We start from the raw sequence: 19,518 nt of genomic DNA on the forward strand, positions 1-19,518 counted from the left end.
TCCTCACCTTTGAAGTTTGACTTCACTTGCAGGTTACTTCCTCAATCTGTTACGCCTCCCTTCTGTGGGAGTACCTCTCTTGGCTCTTGGCTCTGCTACATAACAGGCACTCAGTAAATGTCACACCCAATAATATGACGCCCATCCCCAGAATAATGGAGATATTTTGTAATTCTGATGCCTGCAGGCAAACCCAAAACCATTTGATTCCCCACCTCCTAATATAACAGAAATGTTTTCCAACAGAATGCTAGTGACAAAAGAGGGCTATCTCTATGGTTATTAGAAACCATAGCTATGAGTATATCGTTTCACCCAAACAGGTTTCAAAAACTTCCTACTGGTTTTATCTCTAGGTATCTATGTTGGCTGGGCGTATTTTTGAAAGCATATCCTTTTATCATGTCTGAGTTCTGATATTTTGAGAATACATAAAAGCACTATGTGAACTGCAGAAGTCAGTACAGACATAGTTTATCATTTTTTACTCTTAGCCTTAGTTTTACTGATGATGAGATCTTAAAAAGAAAAGTTCCATAAAATGTTCAGTATGGGACTACGCAGTTAATTTTCTTTCATTATTCTTTAGTTATTGAATTGTTATTTCCTATTTGACAGTAGTAAGTACATTTACTACACGGTAATAGTGACATTTTAAGTATCTGTTGAGCCCACTTTTTAAGGGAATTAAGCTTTTGAAAAGTAAATGAAATTGATGAATTTGGCTGTAAAAACTTAGAAATGAAGATGTATTGTTATAATGGCTAAACAGCAGGTAGTGATAGAGAGAGGCATTGCATTTTAATCATGGGACATGGCTTATTTTATTCTGTGATAAATGAGATAAAAAATGGATTAATTTAAATTTTACATAAGTACCTACTATATGCCAGATGTTTTGCTGGTGCTGGAGGTAGAGAGATGACGAAGGAACAGTCCTTGTGGAGTCCTCATTATAGAGGCAATGAGTGATAATGAAGACATGAAGAATCGATGAGGGAGCGTGGTGGAGAAAACCATTACATTCTTCCTGGGGATGCCCGAGAAGACTCTACATAGGAAGGAACAGGAGTGCTATTTCCAATCCTTAAAAAACGGAAGGCAGATTTAGGGGGCTGAATGGAAACTCCATAATGGTGGGTGTTTTGTGTTGTTTGCTGTAGTATCCCCAGGGCTCAGAATGATAACTGGTTTGTTGAGGAGCTCGGTAACTATTTGTTGAAGGAACTAATAGGTAAGAGACTGTCTGAAGAAATACCAACACATTTGTTGTCAGCCAGTGTCTTCTGTACTTAATCCAGGCCGTTTCCCAGCAATCCTGAGGCAGGTGCTATTGTCCTCTTGGTTTCAGGGATATGAAAACGGAGGCTAAGGGGACGTGAGTGATTTGTCTAAATAAATGGGGAGCAAGAATTCATAGCGAGGTCTCTCGAATTTAGTAGCCAGTGCTGGTAATCAGGACGCTGTATAAAGAAAGTCCTAGAAGCATGAAAGGAGAGATGTGCTCTTGACAAAAGGAGCTGGTCAGGATCACTGGGCTGGACAGGCCGGGAGGGGATAGAATAAAGGTAGGAGAGAGGGTTAGAATGAATTGTGGCCATATTTTGAGATGTCTCTCATGCTGTGGAAGTTGAATTAAATTGCATTATTTTTTTTTTTTTTTGGTCAGAGGTTGACTAAGCTTAGGAAAGAATGGAAGCAGGGAAGTGGAGACTGGTTGTGGGCAGCACTTTCAAGGTTTTTGTTGAGGGCAGCAGAGAAGATGGTGGTAGCTAGAGCGGTATGAAAGATTAAGAGTTGTTATTTTACTGGAAGGAAGAAGTATTTGTATGCCAATGGGGATGAACCAGTAGCAGGTAAGGAGGAATTTATTGAACAGAAGAAAGAAGAAAGAGGAGTTGGAGATGCATTACATTATTTTTCCACTCCTTACTTCTCTGTCTGCTCTTCCATCTACTTTTCAGAACCAGATTCCCTTTTTCCTGCTCATCTTTTAAATGCTGCTGTTCCTCAGTCTCCGTTTATTTCATTCTACTTAACTTCCCTTGGAACCATGTTCACTTCTGTATTAAGAACTGTGCGTCATGTGCCTCACTCATGTCTTATTCCAGAACTCCTGACCTGGGCATCCACCTGCCTTTCAGATGTGTTGTAGGTCCAAACTCGGCACGTTTGCAAGTGAACTAACTGCTCACTCTCCATCCTCCCTCTCCCGCCTCCTCTAAATGTCCTCATTCTTCCCTCTTTCCTATCTCAGTAAATTAGTTCAGTTGATAATGTTAGTTACCGATGTGAAAGGCAGTATGCTGGGTATCTGGGGCTCAGCATTAAATGTGACAGACGTGAGCCCTGAGTCATACATACATTGCAATGGGAAGGCCTCACTTGCAGTTGCCCTGGCTAACTCTTATTTGTCCTTTCTGTTTGGATTTCAGCTGTTTCTGAGAAGCCTGCCCTGCCTACCGTCCCAGAACTCGTTTTAGCTCCCCTCCAATTTCCCTTTGCTCTTCCCTACTAGATTTTAAGCTACTTGGAGAGCAGGGTCCATATACTGTTCATTGTATCACTGTGGCCTGCTACGGTGCTCCTAGCATGTAGTGGACACTCAATGAATATTTGTTGCACAGGTGAATGGTTCATTCTGCATTTTACAAAGATCATTCTAGCAGCAGTCAGGTCATTGCAAAGTTCTCATACAGGTGTGTCAGGTGCTCATAATGCGCAGCCAGGTATAAGTTGCTCATTTCTTTTCACCAGGTGGTAGGTTTTCATTGTCCTACTGTCATTACATTTTTACTGCCTATCTTATTTACTTCTTGATTTAAAAAAAAAAAAGATCAGCATTTATAAATATAGCCATTTTCAAAATAAAGGGAAGAATGTAAATGTAGTACTCTAGTTAACGGTTGATAGTTTAGTTATTTCAGGCCTTATTTAGGTAGGCAGAATTGTACAGGTTTTCAATATTTTCATGTCATTGATATTTAAATCCTTTTCATTAAATCGCTGTTTCCCTTCAGGAAATTCTAGGAGTGTCTCATGCATCTGCACAGAGATATGATGCTGAATTCTTTAAGAAGTTCAGAAATCAGAATATTGTTCTCTCAGCAAGAAATTATGCTCGGGTAATTTTTTTTTTTTTTGTAAATCAAACAATTATGGTTATTAACAGTTTGTAAATCTTTGAGCCATGCGGTTACTGTTACAGCATACATATACCATTGCATTTCCTTTTTGTTGTAGTATTAATACATGTACAGAAAATGGGATCTTATTTAAAAACAATTTATTCATTCTGAGTTTTAAAAATAATTTATTTTTATAGCATGAGATTAAGAAACATGATACAGAGTAGTAAGACGCAGGAATATTTCAAACTATTTCCCATCAGAGCTGCATAAAAAGATCCACTACAAGTTTTTGAACACAAAATCATACAGAATCGCTCCTTTATTTCTCAAGTTCGTATTGGAAACGCACCCTTGCCTTTTGTGTAGGAAAGTAACGTGCAAGCCCTGCAGATTCTGTTCACGTACCACGGACCGGACCTGCTTCCTCATCGCCTCGCGGTTCTCTCCAACTTCCCGGAGACCACCTCTCCACATGAATATTCTGTTTTGCTGCCTGAAGCTTGGTATGTGACTTTTTTAACTGAACTTTTCCTTCTTTCTAAATTAAAACAATTTTTTGTTTCATGCTGAACAACTTAAATTGAAAAATAATTTTAATGTAATCTGTTTAGACATTTTTTTTTCTGATTATAAAATTATTTCTAACTTATTTTTAAATAATCCTGAAACCAAAGTTTGTCTAGCATAAACCGGATCACCTTAACTTAATGGACATGAACTTTCCTTTTTTTGAAAGCCTCCTGATTTCACTGCTGTGTACTCAATATGTACTGTTTTCTGGTTAAGAACAGGGTTTTAGGATAGCAATATTTGTTTGAATTAGTTATATCTTTTAGAAATTGAGGCGTAGTTCTGGCAATATCAGGTAGTAGGTCCAGGGAATCCAGGATGTCTGAATTCTCCTCTCAACAACTCTTTCGCCCTATGAAATTTCAGAGGCACAAAGACAAGTGGGAAGTCCAAGTACCACTTTACTAGTCATTAGGCTAATGATTCTTATCTCAGTTCAAGGCTGTTTGATAATTGTGTTGTAACGTGTGACAGTCTCTAAGCCTGCTGCATCCATTAATTCCCAGTTTTACCACCTGGTGGGCTTTTTCAGACCAGAACATGTATTTATTTGCTTCTGTGCACAGCTCAGAGATGGATAGGCCATCAGCTCAGGCCTGAGGGAGGCGGGGAGGGCAGAGCATACCTTGCTGGTCAGTTACATGGAGGCAGAAGGCAAGAGTATCTACTTGTGAGACCATTTATGTGCAGTGAGCTAGCCCACTAGTAACTGTGGCTCAGTCATCAGTTGCATGGTTTATCCTTTCTGAATCTGAGCTTACTCATCTTTAAAGTGAATTGACAGTCCCTATCTCACTATTCATAGTGCATATTTTTTGTAACAGATGAATTGATATGTATGAAATCTGTAAACTAAAGCACTGGAGGAGATTGTGACATCTGATTGAAATCATTGTCACAACCTTTAGCTACTGGAAATGTACAATGATAAGGGACATTATTGGAATTGGGGATTATTTGACTTTTTCATTTCTTTCCCACCACCTCAATCTAATGTCGTAGTTGTAGGCTTAGATGTTGATGACATGACCAACATTTATAGAGTAATTACTGTGTATTTGGCACGTACTTATATCTGGTCCCCAAACGCTTTTGGTATTATCCCGCTATTCCAGAAAGCTGAGATTTACAATCTTATTAGTATGTTAAACTCTGTATTAGGGCAGCCAGGATTTGAACCTACATTTGTTTATAGTTTTAGGTCAGTAGGCTCTAAAAATATAAGTTATAAACAAGCTCATTTTGCACTACTTTTAGTAGGAAAAAAGTAAATTTTTATTACGGTAAAAGTGAACAAAAAGTTGGAGATGCCCTTTTCATAAAAAAAGAGATTATTTTATATCTGAGTAGTGATATGTAAGTGTATTTTATAAATATGTATTTATAGAATATAATTGTTTTTCTACCTCTTTGCAAAATAGATTTAATCTGAATGGCAATGACTTTTTCTACTGTAAATTGTGAATATAAAGGGCTACTGTCTCTTAAAATTTATTTTAAAGGTAATTTTTCCTTAGATTTGAGTGCATTTATTCTTATTGTCTTCTTGATGACTGCTTCTTGATGACTGCTTGATGACAGGTGAACATTTGATTTTAACCTGAAATTTCAGAATTGCTTTGCAGAATAGTTATGCAATGCCCAGTGTTATGTTATCTTTGAATGCCCTATGGTTTCTTCACGGGGCCCTCCATAAACTCATTTAAATTGTGATAACTACTTTAGGTATACCATATTCCAACAGACGATAATCAGCAGATAAAGTTACTTTGAATCTTTGTTTTGGGATATGTTGCTTAGACAAACTTTGAAAAGACTGATTTCTTATGGGTCCTTAAATTATATTCATTTATAACACATTGAGAAAATAAAGATTTTTTGTTGTTGTTGTTCTTTGTTTCTCAAAGTCTATTACATTGAGTAGACATTTGCTCTAGTTAGAAAGGGTGAGAAAGAACAATAGGTTTTAATAGTAATGTCTCTATCTCCTTATAATTTTATGTGACTGCAAAGCAAAACCACCATTATGTTTCAGGCCTAGCTTCTTCTGTGAGGTCTTCTGTAAGTTATTCCTTTCCCTTTCTTCTCATAATTCTTTGTTCATTCCTGTGGTATACCACTTTTTATATTATGTTATATTCCATCATTTTTATGTTCACCTTTCTCCCTTTTGTTCCCTTCTTTAACAAACACCAGCTTTAAACCCAAAACTAACTCTTAAAGGCGGAAATCATCTCTTCCTTATCTTTGGATCCCCAGGGTATAGAGTGGAGTCGGTTCTCTGAAAATGGTTGCTAACTAACTAGGTAAGTTAGGTCCATCTTGTGCCCATTTAAAAGGGGGTTTAAAGGATGTCCTGAAGGGAGTACCGCTGAGTGTGCTTTCACCTGTCAGCATGGGAGGTGCCCTAGGTCAGTGTTTCATCAAGGCGCCAATGGCCTGAAAGATTCAGTTGCTATTTTAGCCCAATATTAAAGCCTGTGCTCTTTTGCCCTATTCACAGTTTTACTCTAATGGATGTGTAGGTCAATAAGATGCAGTTACAAAAATGTTTTTGTGTGGAAATGTGTTCTTCTTTGAACACTTGGTATTCATTTTCAAGTCACTTGGAACCATTAGGCCAGGCGAATGCTAAGTGTCTGATTTGCTGATGCGTGCCTGCTTCCTCTGGTTACCCACTCACCATCTGCGGGGCACCTTCCCTGTGCCTGGCATGAGGGTAGGGATTTTGAAATGAGTAAAATGCAGTTCCTCTTTATCAGAAGTAGGTTTTATGAAGTAACAAGAATTCTGCTCACAGCATCATGCTTTCAAACTGAGGAAGAAATAAGAGTTGAAAGGATTCTAAATAAATCTGCAGCATTTTCTGCTGTCTCTTTTTTCTCCTCGGTTGCAATGCTTGAAAAACTGGTAAAATGATCTTGACACGTTCTCATTTACTTCCTTGAAGGGCTGTAGAGCTTTCTGTGTGTGTGCCTTGCTCTGCTGTGGGAGTATGTATTCATTACAGAGCTGCAGAGCCTGTGTTTCATCCTGCTTTATCTTCCCTTCAGCCCCCGACTTGTATTTTGCAAGTAATAATCACTTCTTAATAATCTGTTGAATTGATTTGAAACAAGTCACTAAACTTGAGCTGTATGGCTCCCACACGCAGATGGCCGTATAACTGTACAGTCTTCAGCTGGCTGTTGGGAGAGTTGCTCACAGTCCCCTGCTCGCTCTGCCACTGTCACATAGGCCTCTTACTGTCCTTTGAACATGCCATGCTTGTTCCCTCCTCGGGCTTTAGAGGTTAGTTTTCCCCCTGCCTGTTGTGCCATTCTCCCAGACCTTCATGTGATTCGGCCTCTTACTTGGTTCAGAGTCTCTACTCAGCGGCTACTTCCTCAAAGAGGCCTTCGTACGTTGCTTGGTCATACAGGCTCCACCTCCTTCTCAGTCTTTTGCTCTTACCCCAGTTTCCTGTTCTTTGTAGCGACTGCACCTCACGTGTGATATGGTTATTATTTGTCTTCTCCGCTTAAGCTGATGTCCTGTGGCCATTCTGTTTGGAATTGCAGCCTCACTTTGAATCCTTCTTTCCTGCTTTATTTTCTCCCTAGCATTCTAAAATGTCAGCTCCTGTAGGACAGGGTTTTCTGTGCCCTTTGTTCCCTTCCTTACCCACTGCACTTAGAATAGTGCCTGGCACGTTGTTGGTACTCAGTCAATACTTGCTGGATGAATGAAGAAATGAATGAGTGGATGTAAATCCCACAAGGGTATGGAGTTTGTGTCTTGCCCCCTAATGAGCCTCAGCGCCTGGAAGAGTATTGGGTACAAAGCAGTAACTCAGTAAGTTGTCCTGGATGAATGAATGAGTGTACATGGAAGTGTAGGTGGGCTTTTACTTTTCAGAGTTCAAGCTGTGTAATATTTTGGAAAGCAGTAGTAAGTTATGTCAGAAGGACCTTTTAACTACTACGTTGTGAGATCCCATTGCCAGAATTTTTGCCTTGGCCAATTTTGGTTCAAGCAAATGTTAGGATTATGCTTGCTGGGAAACTTGGATGGTATGTGCTACTTGGTGTTTTATAGTGTCACTCGGAAACCATCATGTGTATTTGACATTGATGAAATGTGACTGAGTTTTGTGAAATTTTGAAATTACATTTTCTGTCAGATATACATCTTTTTATTAGCTGCTTATCCCTAGTTTGTCATTGCTATAAAACATTTGCACTTGATGTTCTAGCTGACTCTTACTTTTTAGGGAGCATGGGACGTTTTTACCTTTATTAGCTTCCACAATTTGTGGTAATAGAAATTTTTCATAAAGAAAAGGAAATATTTTCTTGGACTTTTGGTATTTTGATGTTTATAGCATGTTTTATTTTTTTCATTTACAGTTGACATTCAATATTGTATTAGTTTCAGGTGTGACATAGTATGTTTCAGAAAGATTATTTAGATTTTTCACTTAAGACTTTTTTCCTATTGTAAAACCTTTCCAGAATGTCGACAGCAATCTAGTTTAAAGGTTGTGTTTTAAACAGTTGTCTGTGTAGAGAGTTACAACACAGGGGCCAGAGCACTGATACTAGAACCGGGGTGCCTGGATTCATGAGCTGGGGTAAGTTTCCTAACTGCACCTCAGGATTCTCGCCTGGAAGGTGGAGATGATACCACTTATTTCATAGTGTTGTGAGAGCGGTTAATGTGTTCATGTATGTGAAACACCGAGAGCAGTGCTTGGCACCATGGGAGTGCTGCTTATGTGCTAGCAGTTACTAGTGTGGCACCCCATGCTGAGGCCTTGGTCGCGGATACTTGTACATGTCATATGTTTATTGTTTTATACTTTTTATTGCCATAATTCTAAAGTGACAGAAAACGTGCAGAGATAATACAGAGACTTCCTGTGTATCCTTCATCTAGCTTACCCTTCTTATCTTACATAATCATAGCACATTTGTCAAAACTAAGAAATTACTGCTGGAATAGTCAATTCTGCGTATAAAGTGACACATGTGTTCCTAAAACTCACTGCGCTATGCAAAACTAACTGTGCAGGAAAACTACAGGGTTTATGGGGAAAATGGGGTTAAGTCCAGCATTCAAAAACTCTGTGCAGTAGAACAAAGTTAGGAACCTCATAAAAATCGTCCCAAAAGTTCTCTGTGTGTTACATGGTTCAGAAACACATAAATATTAAAATAGGGTGCTTTATCTTGGAATAGACCTGAAAAAGACTTTGTTTGTGGAAGTCGGTGTTGGCAGAGTTGCAGCTTATGTGTTATTGGGAAGTGGAGGCAGAGGGTGATTAGAAATCTGAGGGAAAATTATCATACCAGATGTGGGTGGGAGTGGCTCCTAACACTCCAGGAACTGAGGTCGCTGGTACATGTTTGGGTTGTGTGTCCAGGTACACATAACGTGACGTGGCATGGCCCAGCTGAATGCGGTTTTCTGTGTTCACCTAATGTTGTTGGTGAAATTGTGCATTAGCAAACACAAAATTTGTGTTACATTCAAGTTGTTCCCTAGTATATCAATTTATTGGAACAATTTGCATTTTCAAAACATTATAGCAGAACTGACTGTACCATGCTATTAACTAAACTACATATGCATTTAGATTTACCCAGCTTCTCCCCTAACGTCCTTTTTCTGTTTCAGTATCTGATGCAGGGTACAGCATTGCGTGCAGACTCTATTTTCTTTTACTACATGGAAATGAGCTCTGTTCAATATCAGTCAGTCAGCAAATTCTTTGACACATGCATTTACTACCTAGTGAAAATTGATACTCATATTTATATTCCTGGATTATGTCCTGAATCAACAAGGAAAGATTGAGTTACATTTAGTGTATTTTGAGATATTGCAATATTTAAATTTTTTTATTGTGTAAGTGGCGATACCTCGGGAAATAGAATATCCACTATGCTGTACACCTGAAACTAATATTGAATGTCAGTATAATTAAAAACTTTTATATATATATATATATATATATTTATACACACACACACACACACACACGTATGTAGTCACAGGTTGTAAAGTAAAGCATAGGGAATATAGTCAATAATATTGTAATATTACCCACTTTTACCCACGGTGTTAGATGGCTAGTAGATTTCTTGGGGTTATCACTTTATGAGGGGTGTAAATGTCTAATCACTGTGTTTTTTTGTACACCTGAAACTAATAATAAAAAACAATGTTTTTCTTTATATTTTTAAAGAAAAAATAATAAAATATCCAGAACACCTAATTTTTTTCATCATACTAGCAAAGCTGTTACTATAGTAACTTGGTAGTTTCTTTGCTTGTGAATATCTAAGCTTAGATTATTTGATGATTGGAAGTTTGACTATGGAAAGTGTGCTGTAACATGCAGATGGACTGTGCCTATGTGAGCTATAGAAGTATGTGTTAGATATGCCCATTTTCTTGTCTGAATTTGTGATTGTATGAATTATTTGCTGACTTCTGATGAATCATTCTATACCTTTAGTTCCACAGTAATTTATGTGACATATTGTTAAGGATTAAAAAATGATCGAGTGAAGAATTTTAAGTCTCCAGTTGTTTAGATCATATAAGGTGTGAACCTGATCTTATGTCATTTGTTCCTCGTCTCACATTTAGAAGCTGCTGTTGTCCTGGAGCATAATTGTGAAATACACATAAGAAAATTCACTATATTAACCTTTTTTAATGTATAGGTTAGTAGTGTTTAGTACATTCACATTGTTGTACAGCCAATTCTAAGAACTCTCTTTATCTTTGGAAACAAACCCTATGTCCATTAAACAATAACTTCCCATTTCTTCTTCACCCAGCCCCTGATGACCACCATTCTACTTTTTGTCTCTATGAATTTGACTATACAGTAATTGTTTTTTTGTGACTGGCTTATTTCACTTAACATAATGTCCTCAAGGCATGATACACTTTTAGTGAAATTCATATTACAATTAAATAAGATTTAGAGTGGCTTGCCATCTGTGGGTTGTATTCCTATTTTTGTTGCAAAAGTATTTCTTAAAGTAGAAGATGCAGGTAAATTCTAGTTTAAGATGGGAGGTTATATCACCATTATTGCTTGACTTCTTATGGAGAATGTCTTATTTTCATCTTTTGATAAGTAGGATATCCAAACTGAAGGGAACTTCTGATATCTGTTCTGATGCCTTGTTTTTTAAATCTCGGATTTGGGTAAATATGTCATAAAAGCAAAACATTAATATGCATTTTATTAAAATTCCCAGTAGGATAAATTTAATTTAAGTGAAATTGATTTACTTTATAACTTACATCACTAATAAAGAATTTACCTTTAAAAAGATTAGATGACATTATTCTCGTTCTTCACAACTGAAGGTAGATAGGGGTTTACTTTTTACTACACTTTCACTTTCAAATTAGTCATGTTTTGATCTTTTATATTAGTTTGTGGGGGTTTTTTTGAGATGAGTACATGTGACACTGATTTAAAAATTAAAGCATTTCTAAATGCTTTGTTCATTTTTATTGAAAGAACAGTTTAAAGATGGTGACTGAGTCATAGAAAATTTTGTGTTATTTTAACAAAAATTTAGGGAATACTTATGTGCCATATAAATGACGGCATTGTATTACATGAAACAGGTAGATACAAATATGTATCAGAAGTGGTCCTGTCCACAGATAAATTAGAATCTAAAGGGGAAGATCAGTTAGGTTAGGTATAGATATAGCTGCCATAAAATTAAAATATATGTCATAGAGGAGTATAGATAGGTTTAGAGATGACTTTCTGTTCCACAGGAAGTAAATCAGTAACAGTAAGGTTTGATCTAGGCCTGGAAGGTTGAGTGTGGTTCTGATGTTTGGAAGTTTGACTCGGTAAGAGTCATCTGAGTAAGTACTTAACGTGAAGTTATTCTGCCTACTCAGTTTTTACCTGTATCATGTTGTTTAGTCACGATGTTCCCAATTAATTTGTTAGTTGAAAATGAATTAGTACAGAGGATTTCTGGTAAACAGCATGAATTTCATTTTACTTATGTTTTTATGTAGCCTAGTCCTCTTCATAGAGATTTATTTTTTTCTTCCCTGAAATTTTTGAAATGCAGTTTTTATTGGGCATTCTATTCCCACCAAATTTGGTTGTTGCAGTGAAATATCACCTAAACTGTAGTCTTGATCATGAAATATTATGGAAAGATTGGAGCATTGCATTCACATTTTTGATTCCCACAGGAAACATGAAAATGTTTCTCTTTAAAATGGAAAAGTTGATTAGTTACCTAATCTAAATTCAATTCCCATATGAGCAGTTTATTTCTGAACTCCTCTGAGCAAAGAACAACACATTGGTTTGTATTTTAGGCTTGAAATAAATAAGTATTTGGCTTCACGGTGACTGTTAATAGAAAGGAGTACAGAGACTACTTTACAGAATGGGATATGTCGGCAGGTTCTGAATCCAAGAATAATCTGGTGTTTGGACCAGAGAAGAAAGGCCTAATAGGCCCCGTCTACCGTCTGGGCGCAGGGTCAGGGCTGGCAGTGGGGGAGTTGGCTGGCATGTTTCCTGGCATTGGGGGCATGCTGGGCCTTGACTCACTTAGTTCTTCCCTTTCTGTTTATTTAAAGCAACACAGTGGTTTAGGGCAATTTCTTTGATTAAGAATGTAGAAACAGGGGGGCTGGGCAGAGTCAAAGAAAAAGCAACTATGGCAAGACCAGCGCTTGAGGCGTGAAGAGGGAGACGAGCTGAAAGAGGTATAGTTTTTCTTATGGAAGAATATCCAGTTATTTCATGATGGCATTTGCACCTCCAAAAAGCACAGACGGTCCGAAAATGCAGACAAAAATGAGCACCTGGACACCCCTAAACCATCACCTTTTGAATGACCAAGTATTTGAAGAAAGAAGAGCTCTGCTTGGAAAATGGTTCTAGAGACTAGGAAGTCCAAGATCAAGGTGCCAGCAAATTCGATGTCTTGTAAGATCCCATTTTCTGGTTCACAGACGACTGCCTTTTCACTACAACCTCACATGGCAGAAGGGTTTGACAAATGGACAGACTCTCAAAGGAGAAGAATCCTCACAGGCCTGTTAGAACGCTGCTCCCTGTCACAGCAAAAGTTCTGCTGTGGAAAGCTTCAGGAGAAAATTCCTGCAGAAGCTCTGGATTTTACTACCATGCATCCAAGGGTGTTATCTTTGTACATATTTTCTTTCCTGGACCCCCGAAGCCTTTGTCGTTGTGCACAGGCGATCTGGCATTGGAAGCACTTAACCGAGCTGGATCAGCTCTGGGTGCTCAGATGTTTACGGTTTAACTGGTACATCAGTTTTTCTCCAACTCCCTGTGAGCAGGGCATATGGAAGAAGCACTACATTCACATGGAGAAAGCACTTCAGGTTACTAAGCCTAAGACACCTCCCAAAAATGGGTTTGTGATTGCTGATGTTCAACCAGTTACAGGCAGTTCTCCAGAGGGAAAACAGTCTTCTTCATCAACTTTCCGATCCTCTTCCTCTTTAAGAAAGAACAATCAGCCAGGGGAGAAAGAGCGCCCACCCTGGCGATCCTCTGATAAGCATCCAACTGATATCATCCACTTCAATTACCTGGATAACTGTGACCCCATTGAGCCAATGTGGCACGGAAGAAGGAAAAGACATGAAATGATCCCAGGTTCCAGCCGACAATCACATGATAAGAAAAATAAATTGCAGGACAGATGTAAGCTAAGAAAAGCACAGTCACTGACATCCCTAAGGACAGAGCCCAGTTCCCCCCTACGAGTTCCAACTCGTCTCGCCTGGCCTCCTCGGCAGTTCATGGAGCTCCCCACCACCCAGGGAACAGCGGAACGTCTCATGCAGCATCTTCAGAGACACTCAGGGCTGCAGGCATCACCCATCCAGGCTCCAGAGCTGAAGCTGACTTAAAAATGTGGAAAGAGTTCTCTAGAAAGGACAAGATGCTCTACACATTGGAGAATCAGATGTTACTTGACTCCTCTATTGGAAACTGTTGGTTTGGGTACCTTATTCTGAAAGTGTGTTCTACAGTATTTCAGCTGAAGGCATTCATGGCATAAATGTTGACATATTTACAAAAAAAAAAAAAAAAAAAGAATGTAGAAACAAATATAACTTCAGAGTAATTTTTATGGGCTTTGGAAAGTATGTTGATACTGATATTTGTTATGTATTTGGTAGTCTGAAAAGTACTATGGAGATGAAAGTGTATTGACTAATTCATTTCCTCTTTTATTCAACAAACATTTCATGATTGAGTATGAAACATTTAAAAAAAATTACAGATTTTATGTTTCACATATAATTCTCATGGCATGTTTATGAGATAAGCAGAAAAAGGATTATTATTCTGCTTTCAGAGTAAACAATTTGAGAGGCATTACCGACATATGTTCTGAAATAAGGAATTATTTAAAACATAATTTTAATTACATTATCATTTTAGTGTGTATATAACCGTTGTCAATGTTTTATGTGGCTTAATACTGTTTAAAGTTTCTGATTTTTATTTGAAATTGAGAAATCTTTGAGGGGTGCTTTTTAAAAAAAATGTTTTGTTCCCCTAAAAAGATCTGTTTTAGATTCAGCATTACCTAGTGATACTATGTGGTACTCTTCATGAAGATGAGACTTTTCTTTCATTATTCATTTTCTTTCAAATTTTTATTTTAGGTTGGTGCAAAAGTAATTGCAATTTAAAAGGTTAAAAATAATTGCAAAAACCGCAATTACTTTTGCGCCAACCCTATACCTTGACCAATAATAATTTCAGAACATGTGATTCTTAATATTATAACATCTTATGAATGGTTGAATTACCTCAGGGAAATAGTCCTTATAATTCTTTTTGATGACAGAGTGTCTTTTCCAGTCAAGATTTCATTAATATGTAAATACTGGTCTGTAACTGCAGTGTATCTCTTTAATCACACTATATTTAATTAACATGTAAATAACCCTTTGAGACACTTTTCCCAATTTCTGATGTGGACAAGCCTGTTTAAATAATTGTATTTGTAATAAGTAAATTTCTATTAAGAATCAAATTCATATTTTTTATTTTATTTATTTAATTTATTTTTTTAAGGAGGGCGCAGCTCACAGTGGCCCAGGCAGGGATCAAACCAGCATCCTTGGTGTTATTAGCACCACACTGTAACCAACTGAGCTAACCGGCCAGACCAAATTCATATTTTTTAGACAAAGCATATGCATTTTTTTAAACAAATATTTTGACCTCAATGAGTACTCATTGTTTAATCCTGAAAGTGTAGATACTATATATAATAACTGGGGGGGAATCCATGACATATGTAAATGTTGGGGTCATACAACATGGTGTTGACCTATATTTAGTGTGGAGAAGTGACAGTGGGAAGAGCAAAGGCTTTTAGTCAAAAACATGGACATACGCGTAAGTGACATGTGAGCTGTGTTACTTTTGGGAAATTAGATAGCTTCTCTGAGCTTCAGTTTCGTTGTGAAGTGGGAAATTGTAGAGGTATTGTGATGATAGAGTAAGAGCAACCATATGTATTGTTGCCTCGCCCAGTTTCTCGCATTTAATTGGTATTCAGCATATAGTAATGGTGGGTCAGTACACAGCTGATAGGTGGTGCTGATAGGAGAACATGGTTGGAACAGTGGCAGTTATAGGTACATCTTGGTAGGAATGTCATAGATACTTTTTAGTTTCAAGTGCATTAAGTAGTTTTGCAAAAGACAGATGAATAAACAAAATGCAAAATTACCCAATAGGGATATGTCTCCCTGAAGACACCAGTGCTTTGATTTGTCACCAGGGGCAGCCCTTCTTTCTTTGTGTCAGGTGCCTGAGATTTTATGTTATTTGTTATTCAGATGAAGTCTTATATCTTGATTAAATCTTCTCTTTCTAATTCTTAAGAGTTTTTTAAGTTGTTTTTGAGAACTCCGATTTTTTTAAAAAATTAAATTTAATTTTATTTTGTATTTATTTTTTTATTAGTTACAGGTGTACAAAACAATGTAATAGACATTTGTCATTTATATCCCTCACACAGTGATAACCCCTTCTCCCCATCTACTACCCCTCTGATATCGCACACAGCCATTACATTTCCACTGTCTCTATTCCTAATGCTGAACTCCACTTCTTGTAAATATATATATATACACACACACACACACATATATACATATAAATAAAATTATAGTTGACATTCATTATTGCTCAATTTCAGCTTCAGGTGTACAGTGCAGTGATCAGGCATCTACATCATCCCTGAGGTGGTCTCCCTAATAAGACAAGTGTCCATCGGATACCCTACCAAATCTTTACAACATTACTGATTACATTCCCCAAATTGACTTTTGTATCCCCGTGGCCATCTGTGGTTACCGATTGTATTGTCTAATCTCCTCACCTTCCCCCTTATCCCTACCCCCATCTAGAAACCCTCAGTTTTTCCTCTGTTTCTGAGACTGTTTCTGATTAGTTCGTTCATTTATTCTTTTTAGATTCCACATATAAGTGAGATCATATGGTATTTGTCTTTCTCTGTCTGACTTATTTCACTTAGCATTATGTTCTCTAGGTCCATCCATATTGTTGCAAATGGTAAGAGTTCATTCTTCTTTATGGCTGCGTAATACTCCATTGTATAAATGTACCAGTTTCTTAATCCTTCCGTCTACCGCTGGGCATTTCGGTTGTTCCCATGTCTTGGCTATTGTGTATAGTGGAAACCTCCAATTTTTTAAGTTAGGACAATGCCAGTGGACCTGTTCCTACTGATCATTAAATCATTTATTCATTCAGTAAGTAGATGATAATTTTTGAGCCCAGGTAGTAGTTTACCTGTAATTTGTGATCGTAGTCTATAACTTATGGGGTATTTGAGGATTAAATGCATTAGTGCAATCAATTTAGTTACATTTATTTATTTAGTACTGCTGTGCATGTAACACTACTAGGAGTTGTGATGGATGCAATGGAGTATTTACTAGAAAGGATTATATACTTTTTGTGGGGAGGCAAATTATTTACTAGCAACTTAAGAAAATAATAGGTAAGAACTCCAGAAAGCATAGGAAAAATATACCATCTATATATTACTATAAGGTTAAATAGTAAATGCCAGATGAATTGCCCAGTTAAAAGTCGTGAGGATTTAGAACAGGAAGAAAGCAGTCTGCTTGCAGTGGTCACAGCAATCTGTGAGAAGCTGTGATTTGAGTTACAGAAGGTGGTGTTCAGATAGGTAGGCTATCAGGTCTGAGACTACTGACTCTGGAACCAGACTGCCTGAGTTCAATTCCCAGCTGTAGCTGCAGCTTTTTGGTTGTGTGATTTGGGACAAGTTACTAAACATTTCTGTACCTTTGTTTCCTCTACGGTAAAATGGGAAATATTGGTTACCTCTCAGGACTGCTGGCTCTGTGTGTGTGTGTGTGTGTGTGTGTGTGTAAAATGTATATGTGTATTATATACGAGGGGTGCCCTAAAAATGTATACACATGCCTTGTATTCATCTTTTGTCATTGGTATATATAATTACAATTTAATACCGTTTTTTCCTTTCTTAAAATGTGTGCACATTTTTTTGGCACCCTCTGTAGCTATTATACATAAATTGCTTGGAATTTTATATTTGTGCTCTATGTAAGTGTCAGCCATAGACTGGCCACAGTTGGATAGCGCTGCAATAGTGTGTGAAATGCTCATTCCACTTAGGCCTAGAAGTAGGACTGTGCAGGGATTGTGACAAGGAGGCCGTCAGTCTTCCTGTGGCTTGGGGTCTGCATAGGCAGTATTTGTGCTGTTTTATTCAGTGATCTGAGTAAAAAGGATATAAAAAATATTCTTCCTTTCCTCTCTAAACCTTTTGTTCGAATTTCATGAGCACTACCTTACATAGTGTCAGGGCTTATAATGCCGATAGTTTATGGCCATTTGGTACATTTCATTTGTTTTGTAGTTGATAAATTCAGATGTCAAGTACTTTTATCTTTGTCCTGGAAACTTTTTCTGGTTTAATTAATCGACCAAAGGAAGTTTGTCAGGTTCTGGTTGTCTTTAAATAATATGAAATAAGGGCCTCGGTTTTTAGCCTCGGTTTTTAATCTCTCTTCTGGTTCTGTGTCAGTCTCAGTAACAGAGAACAGGAGTCCAATTGACTGGACTTCTCTCACATTACTTCTTGGTCATTGTGGGCACGTAGCTGTGGGCCTCCCCAGTATGAGGAAAGTCCTCACCAACCGTTAACTGACTGTGAGCTCAGATCTTTCAGCACCAGCATATTTAATACGCATTCTCTCTCTCTGAATGGAATACTGGCAACCCTGAGTCTATAGTTTAATTATCACGTACAAAACTTATAATTCACCAATTTTAAGTTGATCTCCTATTTTCCATAAGTAAAATATTGTAAACATAAAAATCATCACAAAAAATATGGTCTTTTAAATATTTGTTGAGTGTATAACATCAAATGCTTAATGTAGAAGTTATTACATAAATATTTTGATTGGGGGATTTTTTTATGTTGTTCATTTTAGCTTATTACTGTGTTTCTCCGAAAATAAGACCTAGCTGGACAATCAGCTCTAATGCGTCTTCTGGAGCAAAAATCAGTATAAGACCCGGTGTTATATTATAAAGACCCAGTCTTATATTATAGTAAAATAAGACCAGGTTTTGTATTAATTTTCTCAAGCCTTTCTCAGTTATTTAACTTTTCTGAAAAATTCTGTGGTTCTCCACTGTAGTTTGTGGCTGTCTCTTAAATTTTTTTTTTTGTCTCTTAAATTTTAATGATTTTACAAACTTGTTCTCCTTGGAAATAATCAAATCATCCTTTGCTCATGGTTAAAAATTTATTTTCAAACTTGGTTTTAAGCATTTGGGAGAGAGAGTATGCCTTGTGGAAATTGTTATTTATTTCAAGCTCATAAATCAGCTCATCACATTTTCTTATTACTGTTTATTGCATTGGCCAGGTGCCATATACTTAGGATGGTGTCAGCGGAGTTTATTGCAGTTATTAAGTATTTCTAAATATACTCATTGATGCGATTATTAATATAGTGCTACTATTTATCATAAAGTAGATTTTGAAATGTCAACCCGTCACGTGTTTCTTGAGTTTCACTACCCATGAAAGACCCTGCTGGTGTTGACGATAACGATGCTTTGTATGATGGTTTAACATTTAACGATATACCAGGCTTTGTATGTACTAATTAATTTGATCTTGCCCAAATCCAAATGAGGTTACAATTACTATTATCCCTATTTTACCAATAAAGAAATTGACACACAGGCACTTCTCAAAGTTACAGCGCAATGCAGGATGGAGTCATAGTTCTAACAGAGGTTAGACTTCTAAGAGCATGCTCTTAGTTATGATGGGTTAGAATTCAAGAAACTATTTGCTCATCTCTTCATTTTGGGCAGATAATATTACAGTTTGTATTAAGTAGATGGAGCAGCTGGGTCCCAGAAATTAAGCTAGTGGTGGGGGAAGGAGAATCTAAGGCCTAGACTCGTGGTGTTTTCACTCTTGCCTCTTTTACACACGGCTAACATCCGAGAATACTGGTTTCAGGACGTCTTATTAGTCTCTGCTCTATTTTCTAAGTAATTTATTAGTGAAATTGAAATTCCATTGGTGCAGAAGAGAACTCTGAATGATGCCTTTAGATAGATTTTTCCAGTTTGGCTTTCTGAGTGATAACTAGCTTTTTGATTGGTTTCCCATTGAGTTTAAGATCAGTGTGACTTGTTCAGCAGTGGTAACCATAGTGA

At 37.3% G+C, this 19,518-nt stretch overlaps 2 protein-coding genes across 3 annotated transcripts in view; both read left to right on the plus strand.

The window, feature by feature from the left end:
- Positions 1-19,518, plus strand: part of NBAS (NBAS subunit of NRZ tethering complex) — a 275,617-nt gene that overhangs the window by 72,439 nt on the left and 183,660 nt on the right. For both annotated transcript variants that reach the window (XM_081069547.1, XM_081069548.1), the window contains exons 20-21: positions 3,021-3,125; positions 3,498-3,634. In XM_081069547.1, the coding sequence (XP_080925673.1) occupies positions 3,021-3,125; positions 3,498-3,634 (242 nt within the window). The remainder of the gene's footprint in view (positions 1-3,020; positions 3,126-3,497; positions 3,635-19,518) is intronic.
- Positions 10,724-13,799, plus strand: LOC308506274 (F-box only protein 16-like). The gene has a single exon (XM_081069549.1). The coding sequence runs from the start codon at positions 12,627-12,629 to the stop codon at positions 13,635-13,637; it is 1,011 nt and encodes a 336-aa protein (XP_080925675.1). The 5' UTR covers positions 10,724-12,626; the 3' UTR covers positions 13,638-13,799.

The sequence above is a fragment of the Rhinolophus hipposideros genome, assembly GCF_964194185.1.
Source record: "Rhinolophus hipposideros genome assembly, chromosome: 12".
In the NCBI taxonomy this organism is placed as follows: domain Eukaryota; kingdom Metazoa; phylum Chordata; class Mammalia; order Chiroptera; family Rhinolophidae; genus Rhinolophus; species Rhinolophus hipposideros.

Coding starts and splice junctions, on each gene's coding strand:
- LOC308506274 (XM_081069549.1), top strand. CDS start 12,627: ATGGTTCTAGAGACTAGGAAGTCCAAGATCAAGGTGCCAGCAAATTCG.